Consider the following 25,540-nt stretch of genomic DNA (forward strand, 5'->3'; position numbering starts at 1 on the left):
GGTAAGGCATCATTAAATACTAATGAGTATACAGCAATGGGGATTCTGGATACAGCCATTTTAGAGGGGGCTGATGACAGCCTCACCAATGTAGCCACATGAATGCAGTCAGCATCCTAGGAGAAACATTTTTATGCAGAGGGTTGTGAGGCTATGGAATGTAGTACCAGAGTTCACAGAAGAAGCTGTGTCAGGTTTAAAGTGCATTGTCTAAGTGGTTGGAAGAACAGTGATTAAATGGAGCAGGAGGGGCATAAGAATTTAGGGCAGCAGCTCACGTGGGGCATAAATGAACTGGTTGGGCTGAACGGCCTATTTCTGCACTGTGGTTTCAATGTTGCATTGGCAAGTGATGGCAGTCAGAGGAACTTAGGAGGGATTATTGAAGAATGAATCAGAAAGGGAATAGTTGAGTGTTACTGTGTAGATCTGGAGCTAGAATCTGTAATAAAAAAACAGGACTGATTAGACCACTTGCACTCTTATTGATTTCAACTTGGAAAAGCTGACCCAAGAACAATCAAAGCATGTTATAAAGCTGATTTATATGAATGCAATAAATTGTTTTGTTCAATGTAATGAATTGGCATAGTTTAACCCCTTGCATTAACGGCACTATTGCTATTTTATTTATTCTCCTAGAATGCTGTAACAGGCCAGAGCAAATCATGCACAACAAAGTCCATGTTGTCAAATGTTATTGCACTGTAAAATGCAATGTTTCAGTGCAAATGAATCTGTAAACCTATTGGAATAAGTTATTTGACATGTGAATGTATTTTGGGGCTTTTATTGCTGGAGGTGTATGTGTTGTTTCAAATGATGGCGATGCAAAGTGTTGTGTGGAATCACTCAACGTAAAAACAACCCAAATTCGTTAATGGCCATTCACTGAGTGCAGAAGGGCTCATGCAAAAATAAAAGGACTGAATCAGAAATAATTAATGACAACATTTGTATAATGTATTCAAGGCATACTTTTACCTCCCAGCACCTATATAAATAAAAAGAAACAGTCATCCTGTGATTATGTTATAAACAGCCAAACATTACCAAACCATCAAGGCATTTGCAATGCCAATGTTTTAAATGAAAACAAAATGCTTTCTTTATTTCCACTATCAGATAAATGAATGGTTTTCCATGCTGAAGAATATATAATGGTTAAAAAGTCACTTTTTTCCTCAAGCTCTACATAAATCACAGAAGTAGTCAATATTTAATAATGCTTGCCTTGGTCTGGAGTCCCTTGATCACCCCTGTCATGTGTAATAGCTCCCTCTCCGATATCTTTGACATAAAAGCCCAGCTTTACTGCAATACTAACATGTAGAGGGTCATTACAGATCGACATTTACCTTAATCTGTGACTGCCAACCATGAACCGATAAATTCCAGCCGATTCCACTGGGAGAAATCAGTAAACTTCTCAGTGGAAAGAAGTGAAAGAAAATTCTGTAGAGAACAGAATCCATTTTCTACAAGCAGTGCTCTATAAATGGGTTCTGACTTCTGAAAGTTCTTTTGCTGCTCAGCTTATAACATTTAATACTATTTTGATGATGTGAGGGACGTACTGACAACTGAAGATGACATGAATTACAGTCAAGCAAAAATCTGCTGTGCAAAAACAATGCAAGATTAAACACAAGAGTACGTGGCTCCTGCATTATTCACCTTGCTACCTTGGCTGAATCTGCTGTTCTGTCATGGGCTCGGCCGAAGTGTTGCTACTTTTTAAATTGATCATCACTCTCACACCTCATAATCTTACAAGTGCCTCACAGCATAATATTTCAAAGTGCAGTGTGCAAGTAAAAGGGACATGCCAGCCTTTATCAAGGATCAGCCCGGTTTGCAAACAAATAAAAATTAGACTCAGGAATGTTTATGCTGCCTCCTTATAGGTATCAAAAAATGGGGCATTTCACTTTTTAAAAGATGCACCTTCTCAATATCTGAGATTTTGCAGTTGAATTCTAACCTAGCAATTCTCTGCAAACATCTGAAAATAAATCAATTTTCTTTAAGGAAAAAAATTACTGATCACTAAAAACAACAATGGTAATTTTAATTCTGTGGGAATTGCAGATGGGGAGCTCCAGTCATGTGTTCCAGCCCTACTTTATTCTCTGGACGGTATGTGGTAAAGGGTGCAGATGCAATCTTTGTCCTTGTATTTGAATATAGTAAAGAAAGAAGATAACAGAGTCGTCTGAAGAGAACAGTTAGCTTAAAAACAAAATACTTTGTTATTTTGTTTTATCATGCTTTATTCAATTCTCCCCATTTTATATACCATTCCCCTGTTAAGAGGTCTGGAGAATGACCGACACATCTTGCCTTTCCTTGAGGCAGCCAATTGAAACCAGGTAACAGCTTTGGTGGGGAACTACGCTCTATGCCTATCCAATGGAATAGCAGACTATTGGTATAAATCCACCTATTACCAGTCAGTTTTTTAAATTTATTCGTGGGACATGGGCATCGCTGCCTGGCCAGCATTTATTGCCCATCTCCAGTTGCCCAAGTGCATTACTGTGGCTTTGGAGTCACATGTAGGCCAGACCAGGTAAGGACAGCAGATTTCCTTCCCTAAAGGACATTAGTGAGACCAGATGGGCTTTTCCGACAATTGACAAAGGTTCCCTAGTCATCAGTAGATTCTTATCCCAGATTCTTTTGTTGAATTCAAATTCCGCCATCTGCTGTGGCGGGATTCGAACCTGGGTCCCCAGAACATTAGCTGAGTTTCTGGATTAATAGTCTAGCGATAATGGGAGTGTGCAAGCAAGGGGAGGCCATCACCTCCCCTTGCTTGCACTCTCCCATTTTCTTTTAAAATGACAAACGATTTCGACAAGATAAAGATGCTGAACAGACTTAAATAAACGTTTAACAATATTTCCGACTGCTACAAGCTAACATCTCCAAAACTGTCATAGCAATATAGGACAATTAGTAGTGTTTAGATAAGATGTAGAACAGGCAAGGTGAGACTGAATTTGCCAAGGAGTTGATTGAAAATTATTATGATGCTGTGTGCAATGCCTTTTACGTAACCCTAAGGGGAATAGTGTACTAGGTTAGAATACTATTGTTTGACTTCTAAAATCTGGAAATATAGGAAGGAAGTCTCCTTTTTAAAGACTTTTAAAGATACTAATTGAAATGAGTGTCAGGCACATCAATCTGGCTCCCAGCAGACATAAATCCACAGCACAAAACTACCTATGATTTGGTGCTAATTAGACAATCTCACTCAGAGAGCTTATAAAGAGAGTAGTGTGGGAACCTGAAATGTCACACTGGTAGAGAAGAATACATCAAATTACCTACTACAATTAAAGAGATGCACCAGCTTTTTTGTAAAGGTCAATTCTGAGAAAAATTCTTCTCAATTACAGTTAAGGCACAATTCTGTGCCTTTGTAGCTGGAGCACTACCTGTAGCCGTAACGGCCGTTGATGAATGTGTATTGTCAGCTTGGCTCATTTGGTCGTGCTTTTTGCCTCTGAGTTGGAAAGTTATGGGTTCAAATCCATTCCAGGACGTTGAGGCATAGGCAATTTATTTTGGAGGGAATAATACATCACAGAAGAATAAGGAAAGATATTTTAACGTTGAGAACAGTGCAGAAAGAGCCACGCACCTGAGCTTTAATGTTAGAACTTCTGAGTTATTGGGCATTTCAGGCTTTCATGGAGATACGTGAGAGGTGATAAAATAGTAAATAGTGTGGAAAAAGTTCATGCATAAAATTAACTTAAATTATGTAATTAAGATGAGGGGTCATGGTTCAAAACTCATAAAAACAGATCTAAATTTTATTTGATATCAGAGTGTTCTGCACATAAACAGTGATCAACATGTGGATGGATTACCAGATAGAGTACCGGAGGCAGAAACCCTGGAATAATTAAAGATGCAATTAGATATTGCACTGGGGAGCCTTCACAGCCACTTTGGATGGATATTCTAGATATGGACTAGCTCCTTTTGCTTCCCTTCCTCACTGATGTTATCATCTTGTGTAACTGGAGGACATATAGAGAATTAATGGAGAATTGCTAAAATAGATATAAGGAAGGCCTTAACTCATAGGGATAAGATATGTTAGGAGCAAACTGAAATGGCATGATGGAGATAAAATAGAGAGATTGAAATAAAGGCTGCATGACATAAAAGGAAAGTTAGCACAACGAAGGAAAGGCTTCTACTTGTCTTTGACTTTTTCATGGTATGGTTAAATATTGCAAATTTGTAGAGTCACTCTCGTGGATTCCATTATTGTTGGAATATCACAAAATAAATTCCAGGCTGGGTTTCTTATACAATCTATTACAGAATGAAACAATATAAATTTAGAAATAGCTATTGATTCACTAATTAGGGGTTCCTAAACAATATTCTTGGATTTTTTTGAGGATTGAAAATAGTGACTTAACATACATGCTGGTTCCTGTAGGTTGACAAAACCAGGGTGCAGTGTGGCTGCTCAGGGAAGCAGCTTTTATTCCTGAAGATCAGGTACAAATGGAAAATAGTATTGAAATTATCTTTTTACCCAAGGAGCTTGGGAAGTGCTACACGAGTGCAGATGTTGCATCTATCACAGTACTAGTTACATGCAGATTAAGTGCCTCCAGTGGGTTTAGCATTGGAAGGCATCATCCCGATTGTAATTCCTGGGATCGTTCCCAGCAGGTTTTCAGCGCATAATGCATCATTTTCATTTCACCATGATTGAAGGCAAAATAAAAGCAATAAAGTTCCTAAATCCCTTGGCCCTTCCCATAGCCTTTGTATGCCACAGAATCCTTGACCACTCTCATTGACAGAATGCACAGCAACAGCGAAATACCAACATTATTGTCAAATCCATGTTTTCCAGTCAAATCACCAATGGATGTGTTGATACTTTAAATGTTGTATTGATTGTTTTATTCAACCAAGCGTAACTTCAAAAATAAAGGTTATCATCGCACAAGCTAACCTATAAAATTCCGTAAAGCAATTTTAAGTTACTTTATAACCATTACTTTTTCTGTGTGCTGCAATTGAAGATGATACTGTAGTCATTTTGATCTTTATCAGATTATATACTCAACTTCAAAGGGAAAGGAGCGTCTCATCTTGAGAACTTGTCCATAAAACTTGGCAAAGGTCATTGTAGGCATTCGGGAAATGTTTACGCTTCTGCTTTGTTTCATCCAAGATGATACTATCAGCCTTATTTTTATCATATAAAATCCATCTCACAAGTTGGCCCAGAATCTTCTGATGTGATACAATCTGTGACTTACACAATAGATTATGCCGTTTCTTGATCCAATCTAACCTTTACAAACTTACCCAAAATTGCCTGGATAGATAATTTGAATATACCACAGTGAGCATAATGATGAATCATAGGTCTCCAAGGTGATGCAGTCAAAGGCTTTTCCTTGACAACTAATTAAGTGGATGACCTGAGTCACAGAATTCAAAATTTCAAATCCTTTCATTACTCTGCACTTGCTCACTTGAAGAAATTTGTCTGAGTTCTAAACACATTCAGTAGTTATATGCAGCTTTCAGAAACATTCTAAGCCAGTTTTTTTGTAAACTATTTATTTAGAAGTTGACATGGTCATTTAAACCATCTGACAATATCTCAGAATGGAGAGGATCAAATTGGGCCTCTTCTCACCTGTTTCTTGGGTATGAAATAGGAACAAAATGTCCAACTGCACTGAGCTATGTTCCAAACCTTAAATATGTCTGAATCACGTGCAATATAATATCACAGAATCATAAAAGGTTTACAGCACTTGGCCCATTGTATTTGTACCAGCCAACAATGAGTCACCCAGCCTAATCCCACTTTTCAGGATTTGGCCCATAGACAATATTAGCTCAGACATTCTTGGTGGCCATCTTAAACATCCATAAGAACGTTATGTGTGCCAATGAGGGGTCCAACGCTTGTTTAAGGACTCCTATCCAAAAACGGTCAGAGATGTATCAATACTTGGTGATGCTGAAAGACCCGCCTCAGGGTTGTAATTTCTATATACTTCTTTGCAATGCTAGCTGCTTGCCATACTAATTATTAGTCAAAATGTTGATAAAGAAACATTAGACTGTGCCCAAAAAAACCAGCCATCGTTTATGTATTGAGATAGATGAACAGCAAAGTGCTGCGCATTTATCCTTTATGATGGCACAGTAAGATGAGAGTGAAGTAAAATTGTACTGTGAACCAACATTGTGAAATTAAACTACTCTGTGCACTCTTAATTTGTTTCGGTTGTTTAGTCCAGCAAGTATCCTCCTCAGATGTAACTGCATTCCCTCTACTGAATCCATTCATGATTCATAATGAATGGGAAACGTTGGGTTGGCAGTGTGCAATCTGAAAATTGGCTGATTATGAAACATTCTTTAGCTTTTCATAATTTATAGATTAAATTGTTCAATTATTTGTGTTGCATATTGAAAAATCACTTCTCCTGGGTGATACATTTAAATTTGAAAATTGGACTTTTCTCATGGCTCTGTTGGTTAAGTTGGCATGAGGCTCATCTTACAGGCCTGGAAAATTCAAGGTTTAATTGCCAATCCATTTTAATTTATCTCATCCAGGGCAACATTTGAAGCCATTAATTAGCTACGCACCCTGGGATTAAAAAGGGAAAATTCAGTATGGGCTCCTGCTCATCCTTTTTATGCATCAACCCTAATTGAAAAGGCACATGTGTGCATGTCAAATGAGTTTTGATTAATTTGTTTCCAAAGTTCCCCCAAAGTTGAGTAGCCTTTTGACACTTATTCAGTAAGAGCAGTGTTAAGAATTGCAACTTGGCTGAGGTACAGAACGGTTCCAATTTTAGTATATGTAGTGCTGACAGAAAGGTAAGCAGCATCGTTTGAACCATACATGCAACTAAGATTCAATGCTTTCAGATTAAGAGGAAGAGAAAATTAAAAATCTAATATTTAATACAGAGATAAAGACACCTGTAAATGCAACACCTCAGTTATGTGCATATTATTTATTCATATTTTAACTTGAACATTGGCAAAAAGAAATATGATGCTAAGGTTTTACTCCTTGCACTCGTCCAAACAAATCCAAGAATGCCAACTTTCAAACAATCACAACAATTCATCCTACAGGAGAAAAGGATGCTGATTAATTGGAAAGTTGACTCTGATTGGCTGAGGCATTGCCAGGCAGAAAATAACAGGAAATTTTCAGCTATATAAATCCCCAGGTAATTCAAAAAAGACCCAAAGCTTGAGTGGATTCTTTTTGTTTGCAGAGTACGTATGAGCATATGATATTTCTAGCAAGCGTTAATGAGCCATGTTACGAATTTGAATGGTCATCTTAAATTGGTTGCTAGGGGAGCTATTAGGGCACTTAGGATTGTTCACTAGTTGTTACCCAATCACAGCAACACATCGAACAACAGACATTTTGTTTTGGGTTTTACAAGAGCAGTTTGTTTCAGTATGGTCTGTACTCTGCCTTTTGACTGAAGGAGCATGCTGTTTGATTTGATCAGCTAATCACTGGGATGTATAGCCTATTAAACCCAGCTCTACACGACCATTAAAATACATACATGTCATTGTTCAAATGTATGGTGGTTGGAACAACTTTTTGGATTAACATCATGTGAGAGTTTCAATATAATGCCAGGTACATAAGTTGCATATCTCAGTGACTGGCTGATCAAATCAAATAGCATGTTCATTCAGTTGATCATTTTAGGCTGATGTGGCTCATTTACTCTTGCTCAAAGCTGTTGTAATATGTTTTTAAGGGAAAGTAGAATGACATCACTAGAAGGGAAATACGTTACGTGTTCCAGTATTTTATTCATTCATGGGATATGGATGTTTTGGTGTGCCAGCATTTATTGCCTATCCTTCATTGCCCTTGAACGAAGGAGCCTACTAGGTCATTTCAGAGAGCATTTAAGATTCAAGCATGTTGCCATGGATCTGATGTCACGTGTAGGCCAAGACCTGGTAAGGATGGCAGAATTCCTTCCCTAAAAGACAATCGTGAACCCAATGGGTTTTATTTTAACAGCAATTGATAATGGTTTTGTGGTGATTAATACACTTTTAATTCCAGATTTTTTAAACAAATTCAATTTTCTCCGTCTGCTATGGCAGGATTCGAATCGAGGTCTCCAGAGCATTACTAGTCCAGTGACAATACCACGATGCCACCGTCTTCCCACATTGCACCATCGCTTCCTCACATTATCCTACTGCCTCACCACATTACACCGTTGCCTCCCCATTTCTGCATTTGTGCACAAACATTCAAGTCTGCTGTTGATCTCTCCAAGTTTTCAACCTCTGTCTAAAATCTTCTAATCTGTCCCTTCTAAACTAATGAACCCACAATATTTTCACCTTATCATTTATGAGTGATGATGCTTATATCATTATGAAAACATGACATAAGCAACATACATTTAGATACGGAGACCCATTCTTTCAAATAATAGGAACATGTTTGCACCTTGCACCTTCTTTGCATGCCAATTTTAACGGCAATTGATAATGGGGGTGGCATGGTGGAGCAGTGGTTAGTATTGCTGTCTTACAGCACCAGAGATCTGGGTTTGATTCCAGCCTTGGTCACTGTCTGTGTGGAATCTGCACTTTCTCCCCATGTCTGCATGGTTTTCCTCCAGGTGCTTCAGTTTCCTTGCAAGTCCAAAGATGTGCAGGTTAGATGAATTGGCCATGCTAAATTGACCCCAGTGTCAGGGGATTGGTGGGGTAAATGCGTGGAGTTGCAGGAATAGGGCCTGGGTGGGATTGTGTTCAGTGTAGACTCGATTGGCCAAATGGCCTCCTTCTGCACAATAGGATTCTATGGTCCATGGCCTCCACTTTCTCAGAAAAGTTGGCATGTCAGGTACGACTCACCAATTTTTACAAATGCACCATAGAACGCATTCTTTCTAGTTGTATCAGAGCTTGGTATGGCTCCTGCTCTGCCCAAGACTGCAATCCATCAAACCAGCCTTCCGCTCATTGACTCTGTCTACACTTCCTTCTGCTAAACAGCCAGCATAATCAAGGGCCCCATGCGCCCTAAACATTCTCTCCTCCACCTTCTTCCATCAGAAAAAAGATACAAAAGTCTGAGGTCATGTACCAACTGACTCAAGAACAGTTTCTTCTCTGCTGCCATCAGACTTTTGAATGGACTTACCTTGCATTAAGTCGATCTTTCTCTACACCCTAATTATGACTGAAGCACTACATTCTCGTTTCCTTCCTTATGAACGGTATGCTTCGTTAGTGTAGCATGCAAGAAACATGACTTTTCACTGTATACTAATACATGTGACAGTAATAAACCAAATCAAATCAATTTTTTTTGGATTATGCAGGAGCATTGGGACCCTTTATTTCCCTGTTGCTTTCTCCATTGCAATGTCTCAGTTGATTGGGATTGACTTGCCAACCAATCAGCAATTAGAAATGGTTTCTGTTGTAGTATTGTTAGAACACCACTTGTTGTTAATCGTAGACAAGTCAGATTCCAGAGTGAAACTGATTTGATAGATCCTAATCTATTTTTAGAAACCACAGAGGATATTTATTGAACAAATTCATAGCGGTCTGTTAATGAACTTTTAACGCAAAGAATAAAATATTTATGATACCAAGAAAAAAATGAACTATATTATACCAGACAAGAAGATTGGAAAAATCTCAACACAAACAGAAGAGGAGATTTCAATTTTCCAATATTCCTTTAATCAACAAATAATCTTTGCAGACACCTAAACTAGTGAAGAGTTACTATGAGCTTGGTACAAAGGCTTCCTGTTTGGGACTGGCACATGTAAAATGGTTTACGACTGGTGTATTTTTGAGCATTCACTTGATGCTTCTCACCCAACTCATGTCTCTTCACTTGATACCCAAATTAACTGCACTTTAAAATCACTGTTTGAGTAGCAACACTGCTAAACTGATCATTTTTCTATGGGCGGCACGGTGACACAATGGTTAGCACTGCTGCCTCACAGTGCCAATGACCTGGGTTTGATTCCCAATTTGGGTCACTGTCTGTGTGAAGTCTGCATGTTGTCCCCATGTCTGCATGGGTTTCCTCTGGGTGCTCTGGTTTCCTCCCACAGTCTGAAAGGCATGCTAATTAGGTACATTGACCTGAACAGGCACTGGAGTGTGATGACTAGGGGAATTTCACAATAACTTCATTGCAGTGTTAATGTAAGTCTTACTTGTGACTAATAAATAAACTTTAACATTTATTTTAAAGAGCTGAGAAACCCTGTTTTTCCCTCACACTGACTGAATATCCTCACAGCTCATGTCTTCCTCTGTGTCTCTTGACCACTGTTGCTAGGCAACAGTAAGACTTTTCTACTTTGCTTTTGAGTCCCTGAACTCTCAACTGCCTCAACCTACCTCTTCAACCTCAGGGTTCAAAATCTCATTAAAAATGTACATATATAAACAAGCCCAAAGGACTGACCTTCCAGCCACAGGTCCATCCAGACTTTGAGGCACCAAGGCTCATAACCCAAACCTAGATGAAACTGAAGTACTCCACCTTCCTTGACAGAATAATACACATATATATTAATGAGTGAGAAAACATAGAAACATAGAAAATAAAAGCAGGAGTAGGCCATTTGGCCCTTATGGTATGCTCCATTCATTAAGATCATGACTCTTCATCGAATTCAATATCCTGATTCCCCCCCCACCATTTCCCTTGATCCCTTTAACCCCAAAAGCTATATCAAACTTATTCTGGAAATCACGCAAAGTTTTGGCATCAACTACTTCTTGTGGTAGTGAGTTCCACACATTCACCACCCTCTGGATAAAGAAATTTCTCCTCACCCGAGTTCTAAAAGATTTACCCCTTATCCTCAAACTATGACCCCTAGTTCTGAACTCACCCACCGTTGGGAACGTTCTACTTGAATCTGCCCTGTCTAATCCTGTCAGAATTTTATAAGTTTCTAAGTGATCCCCTATCATTCTTCTAAACTCCAATTAATACAATTCTAACCAACTTAGCCTCTCCTTTTATGGCAGTCATGTCATCCCAAGAATGAGACTGGTAAACCTTCGTTGCACTCCCTCTATAGCAAGAGCATCCTTCTTTAGATAAGGACACCAAAACTGTACATAATACAGAGGGTATGGTCTCACCAATGCCCTATACAATTGAACTGAAACCTCCCAATTCCTATATTCAAATCCTCTCACTATAAAGGTCAACATACTAGTTGCCATCTTTCCTGCCTGCTGTATTGCATACTTACTTTCAGTGGCTGATTCACAAGGACACCAAGGTTTTGCTGAGTATCAACATCTCTCAATTTACCCCCATTCAAATAATAATCTGCCTTCCTATTTTTACTACCAAAGTGGATACAGGATTGGCCCAATTCTAATGGCAACTTTGGGCAGTTAAGTAAGCAACACACCACATCAAAGCATTCACATAAAGAATAATCAGCTAGGAGATGCATCAGAGGGCACCTAATGCCCAGAGAAACATGCTCAGAAAACATTCAATTCCCTCAGAAGAGCAGGAAGAAAGGGAAAAGAGAACTGACAGAACAGAGCAGAAGAACAGCCATTTAATATTTAACCTAGATTTTAAATATGGTAGCACAGTGGTTAGCACTGCTGCTTCACAGCGCCAAGGACCCAGGCTCAATTCAGGCCTCAGGTGACAATCTGCGTGGAGTTTGTCTGTTTTACCCCCCTGTGTTTCCTCTGGGTGCTCTGGTTTTCTCCCACAGTCCAAAGATGTGCAGGTTAAGTGATCTGGGCATGTTAAATTGCCCCTCAGTGTCAGAGGGATTAACAGAGTAAATATGTAGGGTTAAGGGGATGGGTGGGATTGTTGTCGGTACAGGCTCAATGGGCCAAATGGCCTCCTTCTGCACTGTAGAGATTCTATGTTTATTTCTGAACAAGGCATATCAACTTTCAAAGAAAACTCTTTAGCCACAAAATTTATATTCCCAATGCAATGGGAACTTGGAGAGGAAAATATGGCTGGCAGTTTGCTCCCAACAGCCTCCATTGCATTGTGCAGATCATTATGTGGAGAAGGGTTATAGCACATGAGTACAATGGAAACTTACAACATGGGTGGATGATGACATCAGTTTGCACCAACTGCCAATTTGGCACACAGCTTGCCATTTTGCTCTAGATAGATCCTGCTAATGCACAGATTTAAGCCTCTTAAGCACACACAGAGGAACATGTGTTCAGCTGCACAAGAGACCCCACCCTCTCATTTATAGGACTATTTAAATATATCACCATGTAACTTTTCAGTGAGATACTTTGATTTGCTTTTGTTATAAAGGGGAGAACTGTGTACCATGTAATTGGAGCAAATTCTTTCAGGCTGAAGGGAATGCTGACAGATCTTTGGAATGAGTGGAATGGATGTTAAAGACCTCCAAGCAGAAACCCACTCTCAGGCATAGGGGCTATAGTTGCAGTTCCTCTTGGGCTGCAGCATGACATGCACTTGGGCCAGAGACAGCAAAGTGAAGGGGAGGAGGGCTTGCAACACAAGGTCAGATTCAGTCCTTCTCCTACCTTCACTTTAACAGTGTCTGAGGCAGATACGCTTCAGCAAGGAAATGATCCCAGAACTATGCCACCCTCAAATTGAGCCTGCAGCTTTGAAGCAGGATAATGACTGCTACATGGAAGCGTTGTGCTCCTCAATTTCCACACCAGCAAATCCTTCCAGCCTGAAGCTGGGTGGCATCACCAACATTTCTCAGTTGGTCATGCATTGCTGCATGCGGGAGGGCACCAAGGCCCCACACACAAGGAGAGGAGACTTCATTGTCTTCTCTGTGTGCAGGAGACATGGGCACATGACTTTGCCAGGATAATGAGTTTTCTGTGGTGCACGGAGCTGCTGGTTGCGTGCAGGTAACTTTGCAGCTCCATGGGCGAATTGCACCAGGATTACAAAGGGCACTGTTCTCTAAGAGTGCAGTCGCAGTGTCACCATGCAGAGATCATCGTGTTGGTAAATTCTTGCTGCCTTGGCAGCAACATTTATCGCTCAATCAACATCACAAAAACAGATTATCTGGTCATTATCACATTGCTGTTTGTAAAAGCATGCTGTGTGCAAATTGGCTGCCGTGTTCCTACACACAGCATTGACTACACTTCAAAGGTATTTCACAGACTAGAAAGACCATTGGGGTTTCCTGTAGTTATGAAAGGTATGTTTGTAAATGCAAGCCTTTCATTTTCTTCCTCTCTCTCTCTGGTCTGCTGCTCTGTTGTTCTCGTCTCTCTGCTGAGAAAGTTCTCTCATTCATTTCCAGCACCTACTACATCCAGAGTGCATTCCCCCTTTAAGAAGTGTAGGCTGACTTTAGTTGGCGCTAGCTGCACAAAGAGCTCCTTGTTGAGTGCACAGCCACTCAGCCCCTTTAGTACTGGGTTGCACTCCACAATCATGAAGGTCAGCAGTAGTATGTGTGCTGTCTGTATCACATTCATTGCCGCATGATAATCAAGCATCTGGCAGAAAAGAATTGAGAAGTTATTGGCTAAGAAATTTGGCTTTGTAGTGCCCATTATTAGAGTGCTACTGAGGCCTTTTGTTTTTGCCAAAGTGTTGCCTCAGTCATGATTGCTTCAATGATGGCCATCTCTTCCACAGGTTGCAATCCTCCCTGTTCCCCATCTATTCAGTTTTGCTGCCTCCGGTTTTGGATCACTATGACAACCCCAGGACTTGCATGGAGAGTCACTGATTGACCTCCCGAAAGGGCTTGTTGAATATGAGCTCCTTTGGGATTGGTAATTAATTAACCAGATGAAGCATACCGAGCCCTGTATAAAACAAACCCCTGAGAGGGTCCATTATTCCATTATCCTGGTTGAAACCTGTTGTGTTCGCCACAGGCTTGTGTTTAAATTTTATTTTGTACAATAAAGTACTGTTCCTTTCTAGCCGACTCCTGAAGTTATTATATCCACCATGCCCTGCAAATGAGAGGGAAGTATATCAGTGAATATGGTACGTTCTTTTTGGAGACTGTGCCCATTATAACTGAATAGCTGGCAGTGTCTGCTGGCTGAGAATATACAAAGAACAAAAACCTGGGAAACAGGCCCTTCGGCCCAACGAGCCCGCGCCGCCATTTTAACATTACCAGTGGGGCATTCACCATAGGTACACACAGCATTGACTACACTTCAAAGGTACTTCACTGAGGATGAATATGAATGTGAAATAGAGAATGTTGATAGGTGAGTGAAAAGGATGTGTTGAATCGTGCCATGTGTGAGGCTAGTGATCCATTGTAAACATTGGGTAGAATTCTCCCATCTGGGACTAAGTGCCATGGTGAAGATGCTGGGTATTTCCTGTTGCAGCAAACCACACCATATCTTCTGGCCTTGACATCATTAATTATGAGTCCAAGGATTTAGTGCAACATTCCGTGGCATAGCGGGTGTCCCGCCATCATATCTGGATGCCATATTTAAAAGGCTCATGACATCACTGCCCCACTATTGAAGAAAGAAATGGATCTCCTAAAGAAGATGGATGTCCAGGACCACATGAAGCCTGGAATATGGATCTTCTTGAAGACACTGAAGCGGGATGATCCACCTGATACCAGCACTCCCCATTCACTGCTGTGGTGTTCCAGTGTCCAGGATAGCTGGAGGCCTCCACCAGGAGCAACCCCACGCATTTTTCAGGTGAGTCCCGACTTTTGCACGCCATGTTCTGGACCAGTGTATTCTCCTGCTAGTATCAAGGAGAATCAAGCATGGAGGGAAATTCTAGCCAGGCCTCCATCTGCATCCCACTATCAGGATGCAAATCAGTTTCATGCCAGCCTCTAGCAGATCATCCGATCCATCAGCAGAAGACACCAGAGAAAATGAATGCTAATTTCTGGGCCTCCTGCTCACCACTAACCCTCTGCTGCGGGCAATGGCCGACTTGTGCCCTTGGTATTATCAAGCACTCTACCAACCAAAGCTCTCTAGTAACCTGAATTTCTGCCAGCATGGTTTTTTTTTAAGCCAGTCATTTTCAGTGTTGAGGTAACGTATTCTTTAAAAGAAACAGTTGATCGTAAATCTGCAGAAGTTGTTCTTAGGCTCTACATTGAGACTATTAAATCGTTGGGTCAATTTTAGCTATTGTGTCTGAGCAAAGATATATAACTTGAAGCAATGGTCAGCAAAATTGGCAGTTCAAGTACTTTTTAGCAGTCTGAAAGCTGTGGTGCCTGTTTGGTTTTAAGTTGTGGTATTTTTATTGTGCTGTCCTTCTGTGCTGGGGCCCTTTACTGCCCAGTTGCATCTCCTCTCTCCTCAACCCCTCAAGGAGAGAGCAGAACCTTGTCTTGTGTCCATAGTAATGTAGCTCACTGTTAACCAGTATGTTTGATGAACCTTCATCACCCATTTCCTGAGCATGCCAGATCAGATTTTGCTGCACAAAGTATTTGAAAATGCATTCACTGATCATAACCACTCATGTGAGGTCATTGTGCTTCTTTTAACAGAGTAGCCAAGTCTCCAGGAATGCATTCCTGACATTGACTGTGGGAGTTCCCTGGTCACAATGACTATTTAGTCTTTTGAATTTGTCTGGGGGTCTTTCACATGCTCTGTGGATACCTCCTCCTGACTATCCACTGCACCAAGGCCTTCATCTGCATTATCTGAGAATCTTGCTCTCTAATCTGCCATAGCATTTCTACATTTCTTCCAGATTGGAAAAGTTGGGACTGGTTTCCTTGGAAGAGAGGTTGAGAGATTTGATTGAGGTATTCAAAATCATGAGGACCGAGTGGATAGGGGAAAAAAGTTCCCATTGGTGAAAGGATCGAGAACAAGAGGGCGAAGATTGGCAAAAGAAGCAAAGGTAACATGAAGAAAAACCTTTTCATGCAGCGAGTGGATCTGGAGTGCACTGCCTGAGAGTGTGATAGAGGCAAATTCAATAGAAATTGGATTGCTATCTGTAATGGAAGAACATGCTGGACTATGAGAAGGCAGCGGTGTATGAGATAAGTTACTCTGGCAGAGAGCCAGCATAGATATGGTAAGTTTAATGACCTCCTTCTGTGCTGTAACTTTCCTGTGATTCTTGCTCAGAGACTTCTGTCTCCAGTTCCAATACCTCTAGCAGCAGAAATGCCCTTTGTCTATAAGTTTTGGTGTCCTCGCATGAACTTAAGACTCCCCACTGGGGCATGCAGATACTTTTACTACATTTAGTGTTGGCTTGCATATGACTGTTATTGAAATTAGCAGCCAGCATACAGTTCGTGTCCTGCTTATATCAAAAGGAATGGCCACAGCTTAATCATGCATCACAATCCCTCTGCTCGTTTTCAGACCTTATTTCATTTTTAATCCATCCTATTGAACTGGCCACCAACTACCATGGGAGTTTAAGCAAATATGGGGCAAAACAAAAACTATTTAAGAGTGCTCCTTCCACAGTCTTACACAGTCCACCCTGTGACAGACTATAATCATTCTATTTAGTTTCTCCAGACAGTGTTCTGCAAAATTTCGCCCTAACACCTAAAGGCAATCAAGTGAGGATCCTGAATATCTAATCATCCCTGGATTTCCTCTAACCAACCTCAGCTGATTGATTTCCGTGAACAAAATTCCCTCAATCCCAGCAGCACAGAAACAACGGTGCTCTATCTTCCGTGCTGTGTGTGATTATGGGGAACTGGAGTCATTCCAGCCAAGTGCAAGCAGAGTTCAACAGTAATCGCATGAATGTTACATGGGTTTCAATGGTACAAATATCAAACATAATTGAGAAAGGTCAACGATGGTGTTGTCCATTCATTTTTATGGCTCTAGCAAGCTCTGTTGTCTTCAGCTGTTCGATTTAGTATCTACATCTGATCTAAGCTTGGACAAACACATGTCAAAAGCAAGTGTTATCTGGTTTAAGATTAAACACTCTTAGGAAAACCTAGCCACAATTGTTACCAAAGGCAATTTTAATGTCCTGCAAAGCCTACATCTGTCCAGGATTGGTAAGTAAGGATGAAAAGTTACATCTTACCTCTACATTCCAAGAATTCAAAGATGTGTTGATAATAAATTTGTGCAAGGACAACTTAACAACTTCTAGAGTGTAATCATGAAAAAAATAGAGATGTAGTTGAATTGTCAGTCCAGAGTATGACAAAAAAAGTACTACAAAAGTTGTTAGTTCTTGGCTCTGTTCTTCATCTTCATGCCAAAGATGGAAAAGATCCAACAAATTTACATCAACTTGGTACATCAATCTAAAATTTCTTATATTTAACACAAGTGAAGAAACTACAGAAACAATTTCTCCTGGTTCTGGAATTTGCATGCACACCAGCAGCAATGCTTGCAATTGATTTCTTGAATGCAAAGTTCAAATACATTTAAAAATATATATATCTTATGGTGTGCGGGTGTCGTTAGCTAGACCAGCACTTACTGCCCATCGCTAATTGCCCTTGAGAAGATGATGATCAGCCACCATCTTAAATATTGTGCGGGTGTACCCACAGTTAACCACTTCTAATCATTCCATATCTAAAAGAAAGTCACAAAAATCATATTCCGAGAGAAGCACCAAGACAATGAAAAGGTTTTTTGTGTGAAGGGTAAATTGGGCAGGCAGTGACTGAGGTCTGTAGAGGAGTCTGCAGAACACATGAGACATTTTATTTTATGCTGACTCTAAATGATATCAACGTACTCCCAGCTCATGGCCAAATTCAGAATTTTTTGCCTGTTTCTTCCAAGCACCCATGAATATTCTGTCATGCTTCTAGCCATCCATTCAACCTGAGGGAAATTGTAGCACAAATAACAATTGAATTTTCATGGTTATCAATCTGAAAAATATTCACCTATCCTCTTGTCTTTCCTATTCAACATGGTCTGTTGCTCTTCACAGTTGCAGTTTCTTAACACAAACAATACACAAGCCATTATGGGGAACAAGGGTTGAGCGGGAAGTAAAAATGTTTTTAGTCTGAAATCTGGCCCCAGTTTTTTTTAATTGAAGGCAGATAGTGGGGGTGTGGGCATCCATTCCAGTCTCAGGAGGTGGTTAGATCACTCCATTTTGACAGAAGTTTTATTTTGAACACATAGATCTCGGGTTCCCTAGGGCTGAGAAATCGGACCAAGTGAAAGGAGATTCAGGGACCTGAAGATTTGATACATTAACTCTGTTTCTCTCTCCAGAAGCTGCTAGACAATAAGACAATAAGTTCATTAATTGCATGATATGTTAGCTAAGAGTAAGAATGTTTTCTCCAGGGTCAACAAGCTTACCTTATACAACAACACCTATAAGAATGAAGAAGTCCTGCTTTAAATATGCAGATGCTGATGTCTTCATGGGCCTAATTGCAGTATTCACCAGAGACAGGTAATGGTGGAGAGAATTGCAGAGAGCTGAGCAATATTGACACTCCTCCTGGTAAAACTTAATTACCGGATGCTAGATCTTAGGCCAGAAGAGATCCAGATGGTAAGCTCAAAGATTATGGTTTAGGTTTTCTTTGGCCCAGGAGGGGAAGAATTGCTCATTTAGACTTCACAAGAAAACCTTGAGCCTCACTTGAATCAAGCTACTCTTCAACCATGGACAAAACCGTCCTCCAATCCAGACAGCTGTTCCCATACACATCCCACATCTCACTATCTGCTCTGACTCCAATTTCCTGGTTCCTCAAGGTCTCAATCCCTCCTGGTTCTGACTGTCAGGGACTGTCCTCATTGGAACCTAGCTGGCTGATTTCTGTCATTAATATTACCACTGGCTCGCCAGTTAAACTAACTATTTGATTAGCTGCTGGAAGGAAGGTCACCCAACAATAATGTAATGAGGCCCAGAAATTAAGATCGGCAAGATCTCTATGTTACAGGCCTTGCCAAGTATTTCAATGGCAGGCTCCTGTCTTCCTCCCTGGCTCCCCATTTATCAGATCTATAGAATTATATACACTACAGAAGAAAGGCAAACTGGTGCTTTTAAAATTTACACTTAGTTATTAGTGATGAGCTGTTTGTTGCCCAATTTGTGTAACAAACTCACAAGGAGATATATTTTGTCCAGTTTGTTGACCTTACCTTGCTTTGTATAAAATAGCCCGGTGAAAATAACTGAATATGTCAAAAGTCCATTTGGTGCATTTGGAGCTGTCCATTTCACTTGGACTGTCCTGGGGTCTTCAACAATCACAGCAAGTGAAACATTTCCCATTGGTGTAGATTCCAGTGTTCGAGCTTTTACCTAAAAGAAAAACTTGAATTCATACAAAATATTCCAAAACATTGCCACTCTCGACAAACTTCTTCTTGTTGTAGTTGCACAATTCCTGTCTCACCCAACCTTCCACACTTCGGCTGGGTGAGACGTGAGTTGTGCAGCATGCCCAGGCAGCATCAGTGCAGAGCTATTGGGGAGGTGGCTTGGCAGCAGAGGAGTCTCGAGTGGTAGGGGGGATGGGGGTCCGGTCCAAAGCCAGAGAGGAGGGGGCATGGGGTTGGATCATTAGGGGGGTTGGGCCAGGAAGGGTGGGGTTGAAGCTGGAAGGGGAGGGGTTCAGACAGGGAGAGGGGTCTGAGTTGCAGGAGGGGGGGAAAGTGATATGTTGGGTTCCATGTGAGATTGTGTCTGGGTGCTTAAATAGTTACTCTTGTTGGAAGGGATTTCTTTTCCTTCTAACTCTTGCAGACTAATTATCAGGTTAAAATTGGCAGATCCATCCGAAGTTATTGATTTACATCGCTTCTGTAGGATGGTCCCCAGCCCAGTGAAATTGTCCAGATAAGTTAGAATTTATGGGCAATTGTCAGGTAAACCCTTACTTGGGAACTTCCTAAAGGAATTCTCCAGTGCATCATTGGGGATCCCCCCCAAATGTGACACTGGAGAACACGGAAGTTATGGGCCTTGAATGTGGCAAGTGCAACAGAGTTACAAACAAATGATGATTGGTCACATTCATATTTCAGAAATATCTCAAGAGAAAAAGTACATTTCTATCATAAATGCTGTATTTATGCTGCTTAAATGGTTTGCTTTGTTTTTAACATTCCAATATTTTAGAGAGGTTTAGGTTAGTTTATTTAAGTTTAACTATAATGAGGTAAAGAAAGAGCTTACATTTATGCAGCAGCTTTCGCAACTTCAGGACATCATAACGCATGTTTCAATTAAATTTTTTAAAGTGTAGTCACAGTTGAAATGTAGGAAACGCAGCAGCAAATTTACACACAGTAAAGACTCTAAAACAGCAATCGCTGACAAAAACAGAAAATGCTTGAAGAACTCAGCAGGTTTGGCAGCATCTGTGGAGAAAAAAGCAGAATTAATGGCCAGAATTTTACCGGCATGCCTGTCCCAATTCCAGGGCATTCTCCATTGGCCTTGGGCCAGATGGTAGGAAAATCGGGCTGATGTGCCGGTCAAATTCCGTCCAACGTTTCAAGTCTAGTGGCTTCTTCCAAAGAAGAGTCATACGGACTCAAAATGTTAACACCGTTTTTCTGTTTCTGCAGCTGCTGCCAGGCCTGTTGAGTTTTTCCAGAACTCTTTTTATTTCAATTTTCTACAATATTGGATAAATGCCAGTACTGCAGCTGTACTGGAACAGGTTAGCTAGGGGTATGTCAGGTTCTGGAGTACAAGTCTTGAATACTACATCCAAGATGTCTTTGGGACCCTTAACCTTTGCTTATCCAGTGTCTTCAGTTATCACTTGATATCACATAGGATGAATCAAATTTTCTGAAGACTGGCTTCTATTATGATGGGGACCTCAGGAGTAGGCCAAGATGGATTGTCCACTTAGCCTTTCTGGCTGAAGTTGGTTGCAAATGTTCCAGTCTTGTGTTTTGCGCTAATATACTGTGTTCTCCATCACTGAGAATGAGAATCTTTCGAAAATGTCTTCTTTGGTTGGTTGTTCAATTGTCCACCTCCATTCACAACATGTCAGAAGCGAAATAACTGAAGGTCCTTCAGACTTGCCTCTGATGTCACATCAGAAGCCCTGGATGGACAGCAAAAATGAGATTTTGTTTTCTCCCAAGGGTTAGCAGGTGGCATGTAGGTGGCAGTGGAGCAAGTCCTCCAAGCAATACTTCCGTCGCCAGTCAAAAAAGGTTGGGAGTTGATGCTAGAAGCTTCCCTCGCAGCTGAGAAAATAACCTTAGTTTGTTAAGATAAGACTTCCAACTCTTTCAGTCTCCACTCACACCTTCACCACTATTGATCTCATTCAGAGAACTGTACAAGTTTTATGACACCTAAAGCTTCCAGTCTCCCATGCTCTACTTCAACCTTATGATGCAATGCACAAGGCACTGGGTGGGCCCAGAAGAATTTTGGCATTGCCTTGGGATTCAAATAGATTTTGGCTTTAGCCCCTTTAATTCACACCATTCCCGTTTGAAAACCTTCAGGCTATTTGCACCGTAACTCATGAAAACATCCATCACCTAGGTTTAATACTTCATCCAACCTAGTTTTACCTTCTTCAGCCAATCCTGGCCCATTAGACAAGGTCCTCAACTACTAGAGTAGGTAGCCGAGCTGTTTTGTCTCTATACGGTACTGTAACTATTGCTCACCCTACTGTTTTGAATGACTCTCAATATGGCTCCTGGCTCAATCGTTCTCAATGGTTGAAGACCTTTTCAAAGATAACAGGATACCTGCTCCCCTATGATTGTTCGGGGATCCTATGTCGACTTCCATTTTAAGAGATCTGCTGCTTACCTTCATGGCTATCTCTATAGGAGGTACATTATTGAGTTGGGCCTACTTTAGGGTAAATGACTCAGGTCCTTGTTGAGCTCCTCAACCAGTTTCTTTAATCGAGTTCAACTAACCATTTGTTCTGTCTTGGCAGCTTCACTTTGCACCATGCTTTGCAAATTACCCTTCCTTTTACATTGGTAACATACATGCATTGGCAAGTTTCTTGGGATCCCCCACATCACAAACAAGCTTCCACCCTCAGTACTATATTTTCCTTCTTGATATCTCTTGCGTCCACACTCGGACTGTTCCTAGCAGCAGCCGCTTCCCACCACCAACAGTTCACCTCATTGGGCACAATTTGCAATTCACTTACACCCTGCTCAGCACACTCAGTCACCTGGGCCAACTCCATAGCTTTCTCTCAAGAGATTTTGGTCTCAGCCAGTAACTTTTTCTCTATTATAAGGATGCTTAATCCACAGACCAAATGATCTCTTAATATCTCTGCTAAAGCTGGGCCAAATTTGCAGTACTCTGCTAACCCTTTCAATCTGGCCACACAACCTGAGACAGGTTGTCTCCTGGCTCCCAGATTGTGGAATGAAATTTATATCTCAACATGACAATTCAGGGTTAAAATGATTTTTGACCAATCTGACCATCTGGCCAAAATACTTTGGGGGGGGATTCTCTGGCCATTCGTGCCAGCAGGATTTTCCTGTCCCATTGCAATGAATTGAGATTTGACTGAGTACCAAATTTTCCATCCTCTCAGTGAGGCGTAAACAGCCAGAGAATTCTGGCCCATCTATCTGGACTATCAGGCAATGTGAAATTTCTCATTAGACTGTAAGTTTGTGGGCCATTGACTGTGAGTAATATCACCTTTTGTTTTTCCTCTGGTCTGATATCATTACTTGCAAAGAAATAATCCAGCCTTTCAATATATTGCCCCCAGTTTTCCACTTCTGGGTCCAGTTGCTTAATCTTTTCAATTAAAGACATTTTTATGTGGCATATGGACTTTGCTTCTTCATAATTCCAACGCTCATTCTCCACCCCTCTAGTTGCACACTAGTCTTCTCCCAGTGACTAACAAAAATTTTTTGTCTCCAGTTTAGAAACTTTGAAAGTGACACATTGTAATTTTAAGTTATGATGGGTTTATTATCAACACTATTTATATATGTACAAATGATGGTCTACAGAACTGCAATACTTGTCTACTCTCTCGTCCTCCATGGCTCCATCTGAGGCTCCTCCCTGACCCAGGACGCACGCCCTTGCACCCGATTCGCTTGACTTTCCTCTCTGCCTCTCCATTGGATCCTGCCCAATCACTTGGCCCTCATGGATCACCCCCTTAAAGGGGCCATGCCACCACATACAGACTGCTAGATTTAAATGCGGCAGGATCATCTGCAGAGTGTACAAAATGCTGGATTTAAAATGACCCCAACTGCAGCCACCAACATCAGTTGCACTGATGTACAACTGAGCTGAGGCCTCATCTGCCCTCTCAGGAGCACAGAAAAGGTTTTGTTACTATTTTAAAAATAGGAGCGTTCTCTTCACCCCAATATTTATTGCTAAATCATCAGTAAAACAAACTCTCTGGTTATTGTTACATTGCTATTAGTGGGATCTTGCTGTGCGCAATTTTGAAAGAAGCAACTCTTTCTTTCCTTGCTTCTTTGCATCTTCCCAGTTGTTTTCTCATCTTCTTTAATCTACTTTGCCTCTTCTCAAACTGAATTAATTACTGCAAAAAACAGCTAATCACGAATACCATTTTGCATTGCTCTGCATATTTCCAATTTGGCTTTATTTCATTGAGCATGTGTAAGCTAGCTAACTGTCTAGAATCTCCACATTTACTACTGTTTTTGCTTTTACTATCAATGTGTTTTATCAACATAAAATGAAGTTACTTGTTTACAACAAATAGAAAATCAGATGACATAAACAGCCAGGTAGAGTTTTGCAGGCCCCTGCTGATGGGTTTGCAAGTAGATGTGCCCATTAAAATTCTCTAGGTAACCTCCCTGCCACCCTCCCAAATGCCACAGACCTGTTCACTATTTTACATTGGAGGGACAAGGCCTAGCCCATTTGCCCTTGTTTGAGGCTGGTGGGAGGAATGCAAGAGTGCTGCTTAGGCCTCAGACGGGAAGGAAAGGTGCCTCCCTTTCCACACTGAGGTCTTTCCACCCTAAGTGTCCCCCATTTCAATGCCTGCCCCTCCCCCAGGGAGCTCCTTCCCCCCACAGGAAGGAGACCCCCAGCAGACCACCACCCCCCCACCAGGCTGCCCTGATTGCTGATCTCCCTCCAGCCCCAACTGCTCCCCATGCAGAATGGCAGTGGGACCCCCACTCCCACTGATTGCCCCCTAGGCCCTGCCCCCTAGCCTCCTCGGCTCCACCCCTTTGGCACTGCACCTGAGGCCCTGCCCCCTTGGACCTGCTCCATGCCCAATGGGCAGTGCCAAGATGACCCCTGGGTATGGGTTCTTTGCCTTTTGAGCAGTGCCATGGGCACAGGCTGGCACTAACAGGGGACGTATGCCCAGGAGGGGATCACCCGATCCCCTGGGGGGCCCCAATACCACCCCCCCCCTTTCACTCCAGCGGGATCCTCGAGCTAGTTTCCGAAAGTGAGGGCCTAATCTGAACCCCACCAGGGTGAAATTGTGCTGACAGAGTGGGAGATACTGGCAGGGCCCAGAGACTTCAGTCCCAGGGCCGATAATCACCTTCAAACACAATTAAAAATAGATTATCGGCTGTTACCGCTGGTTTCCAGCGTGGTCCTGACTATGCCGGATATCTCGTCGCTGGAAGATGCACAGGTGTCAGGAACACATGTGTGAATCTCACAAATTGACCGACAGGTGATTCTCCCAGCCTGCTGTGCTAATATTTTAGCGTGGCAGAATGGGAGAATCGCACCCCCATGTTTCCAGCCAATTATGCTCCTGAGAGCTGCTGTGAATGGCAGGGGTGCATTCCAGCAGAATCTTCAGCTGACAGGGTGGGAAAATCCATCATCCGAAAAATCCTGCCCTTGAAACTGCTTCCATGCTACCTATCATGGTGGTAAAAAGAAGCTGGTGTCACCAAACCTCCCCACTTGGCTGAGAAAACGCATGGCAGAAGAAGACATGGGAGGAGAAAAGGAACTTTTTTTTATATTAGATTAGCTTTATAGATATTACAAGGTGATATATTTATATTTAAAATCATATATACAGAGAAATAAAGAGATGTAAAACTAGCAAGAGCAATTAGGAATTAAATTTTTTTTTCCAGCCAATTGTATTCATAAAAGATTGTGGGTTTCTGTGGAAATTACTGATAAAGTGCTTTTGGAACAGTGACCAGGTACTAAGTACAATCTAACAACTCTTTAATGAGCAGTGAATGGCATTTGATAAAATGTCACGCACTGCCAGATGGTTTGTATTGACCAATATGAATCATTATATTTCAGATATCCACTGCCATCTGACATTCCTTATGCTGGGCGAATTTAAATCGAGGTACTCACCAGGGGACTTAGTGCGCAGCCTTCAGCCGTACAAGCTTGAACTCTAAAGTTATGGAGACTCCACGGTGTTAGATCATCAACATGACAGCCAAGTGAAGAAGTGTTTTCCACTAACACTCCATTCATGAATAGCCCATAATTTATGACAATACCTTTGGTCAAGAAAAA

General features: G+C 41.3%; 1 protein-coding gene across 3 annotated transcripts in view; it reads right to left on the reverse strand.

Annotated features, from left to right (window-relative positions):
* ush2a (Usher syndrome 2A (autosomal recessive, mild)) overlaps positions 1-25,540 on the reverse strand; it is an 815,153-nt gene that overhangs the window by 374,697 nt on the left and 414,916 nt on the right. For all 3 annotated transcript variants that reach the window (XM_080200528.1, XM_080200527.1, XM_080200526.1), the window contains 2 exons: positions 25,373-25,524; positions 19,183-19,345 (listed from right to left, as the gene is read on the reverse strand). In XM_080200528.1, coding sequence (XP_080056654.1) covers positions 19,183-19,345; positions 25,373-25,524 — 315 coding nt within the window. The remainder of the gene's footprint in view (positions 1-19,182; positions 19,346-25,372; positions 25,525-25,540) is intronic.

Source organism: Carcharhinus amblyrhynchos, chromosome 12 (genome assembly GCF_965287045.1).
Source record: "Carcharhinus amblyrhynchos chromosome 12, sCarAmb.v2.hapA, whole genome shotgun sequence".
NCBI lineage: Eukaryota > Metazoa > Chordata > Chondrichthyes > Carcharhiniformes > Carcharhinidae > Carcharhinus > Carcharhinus amblyrhynchos.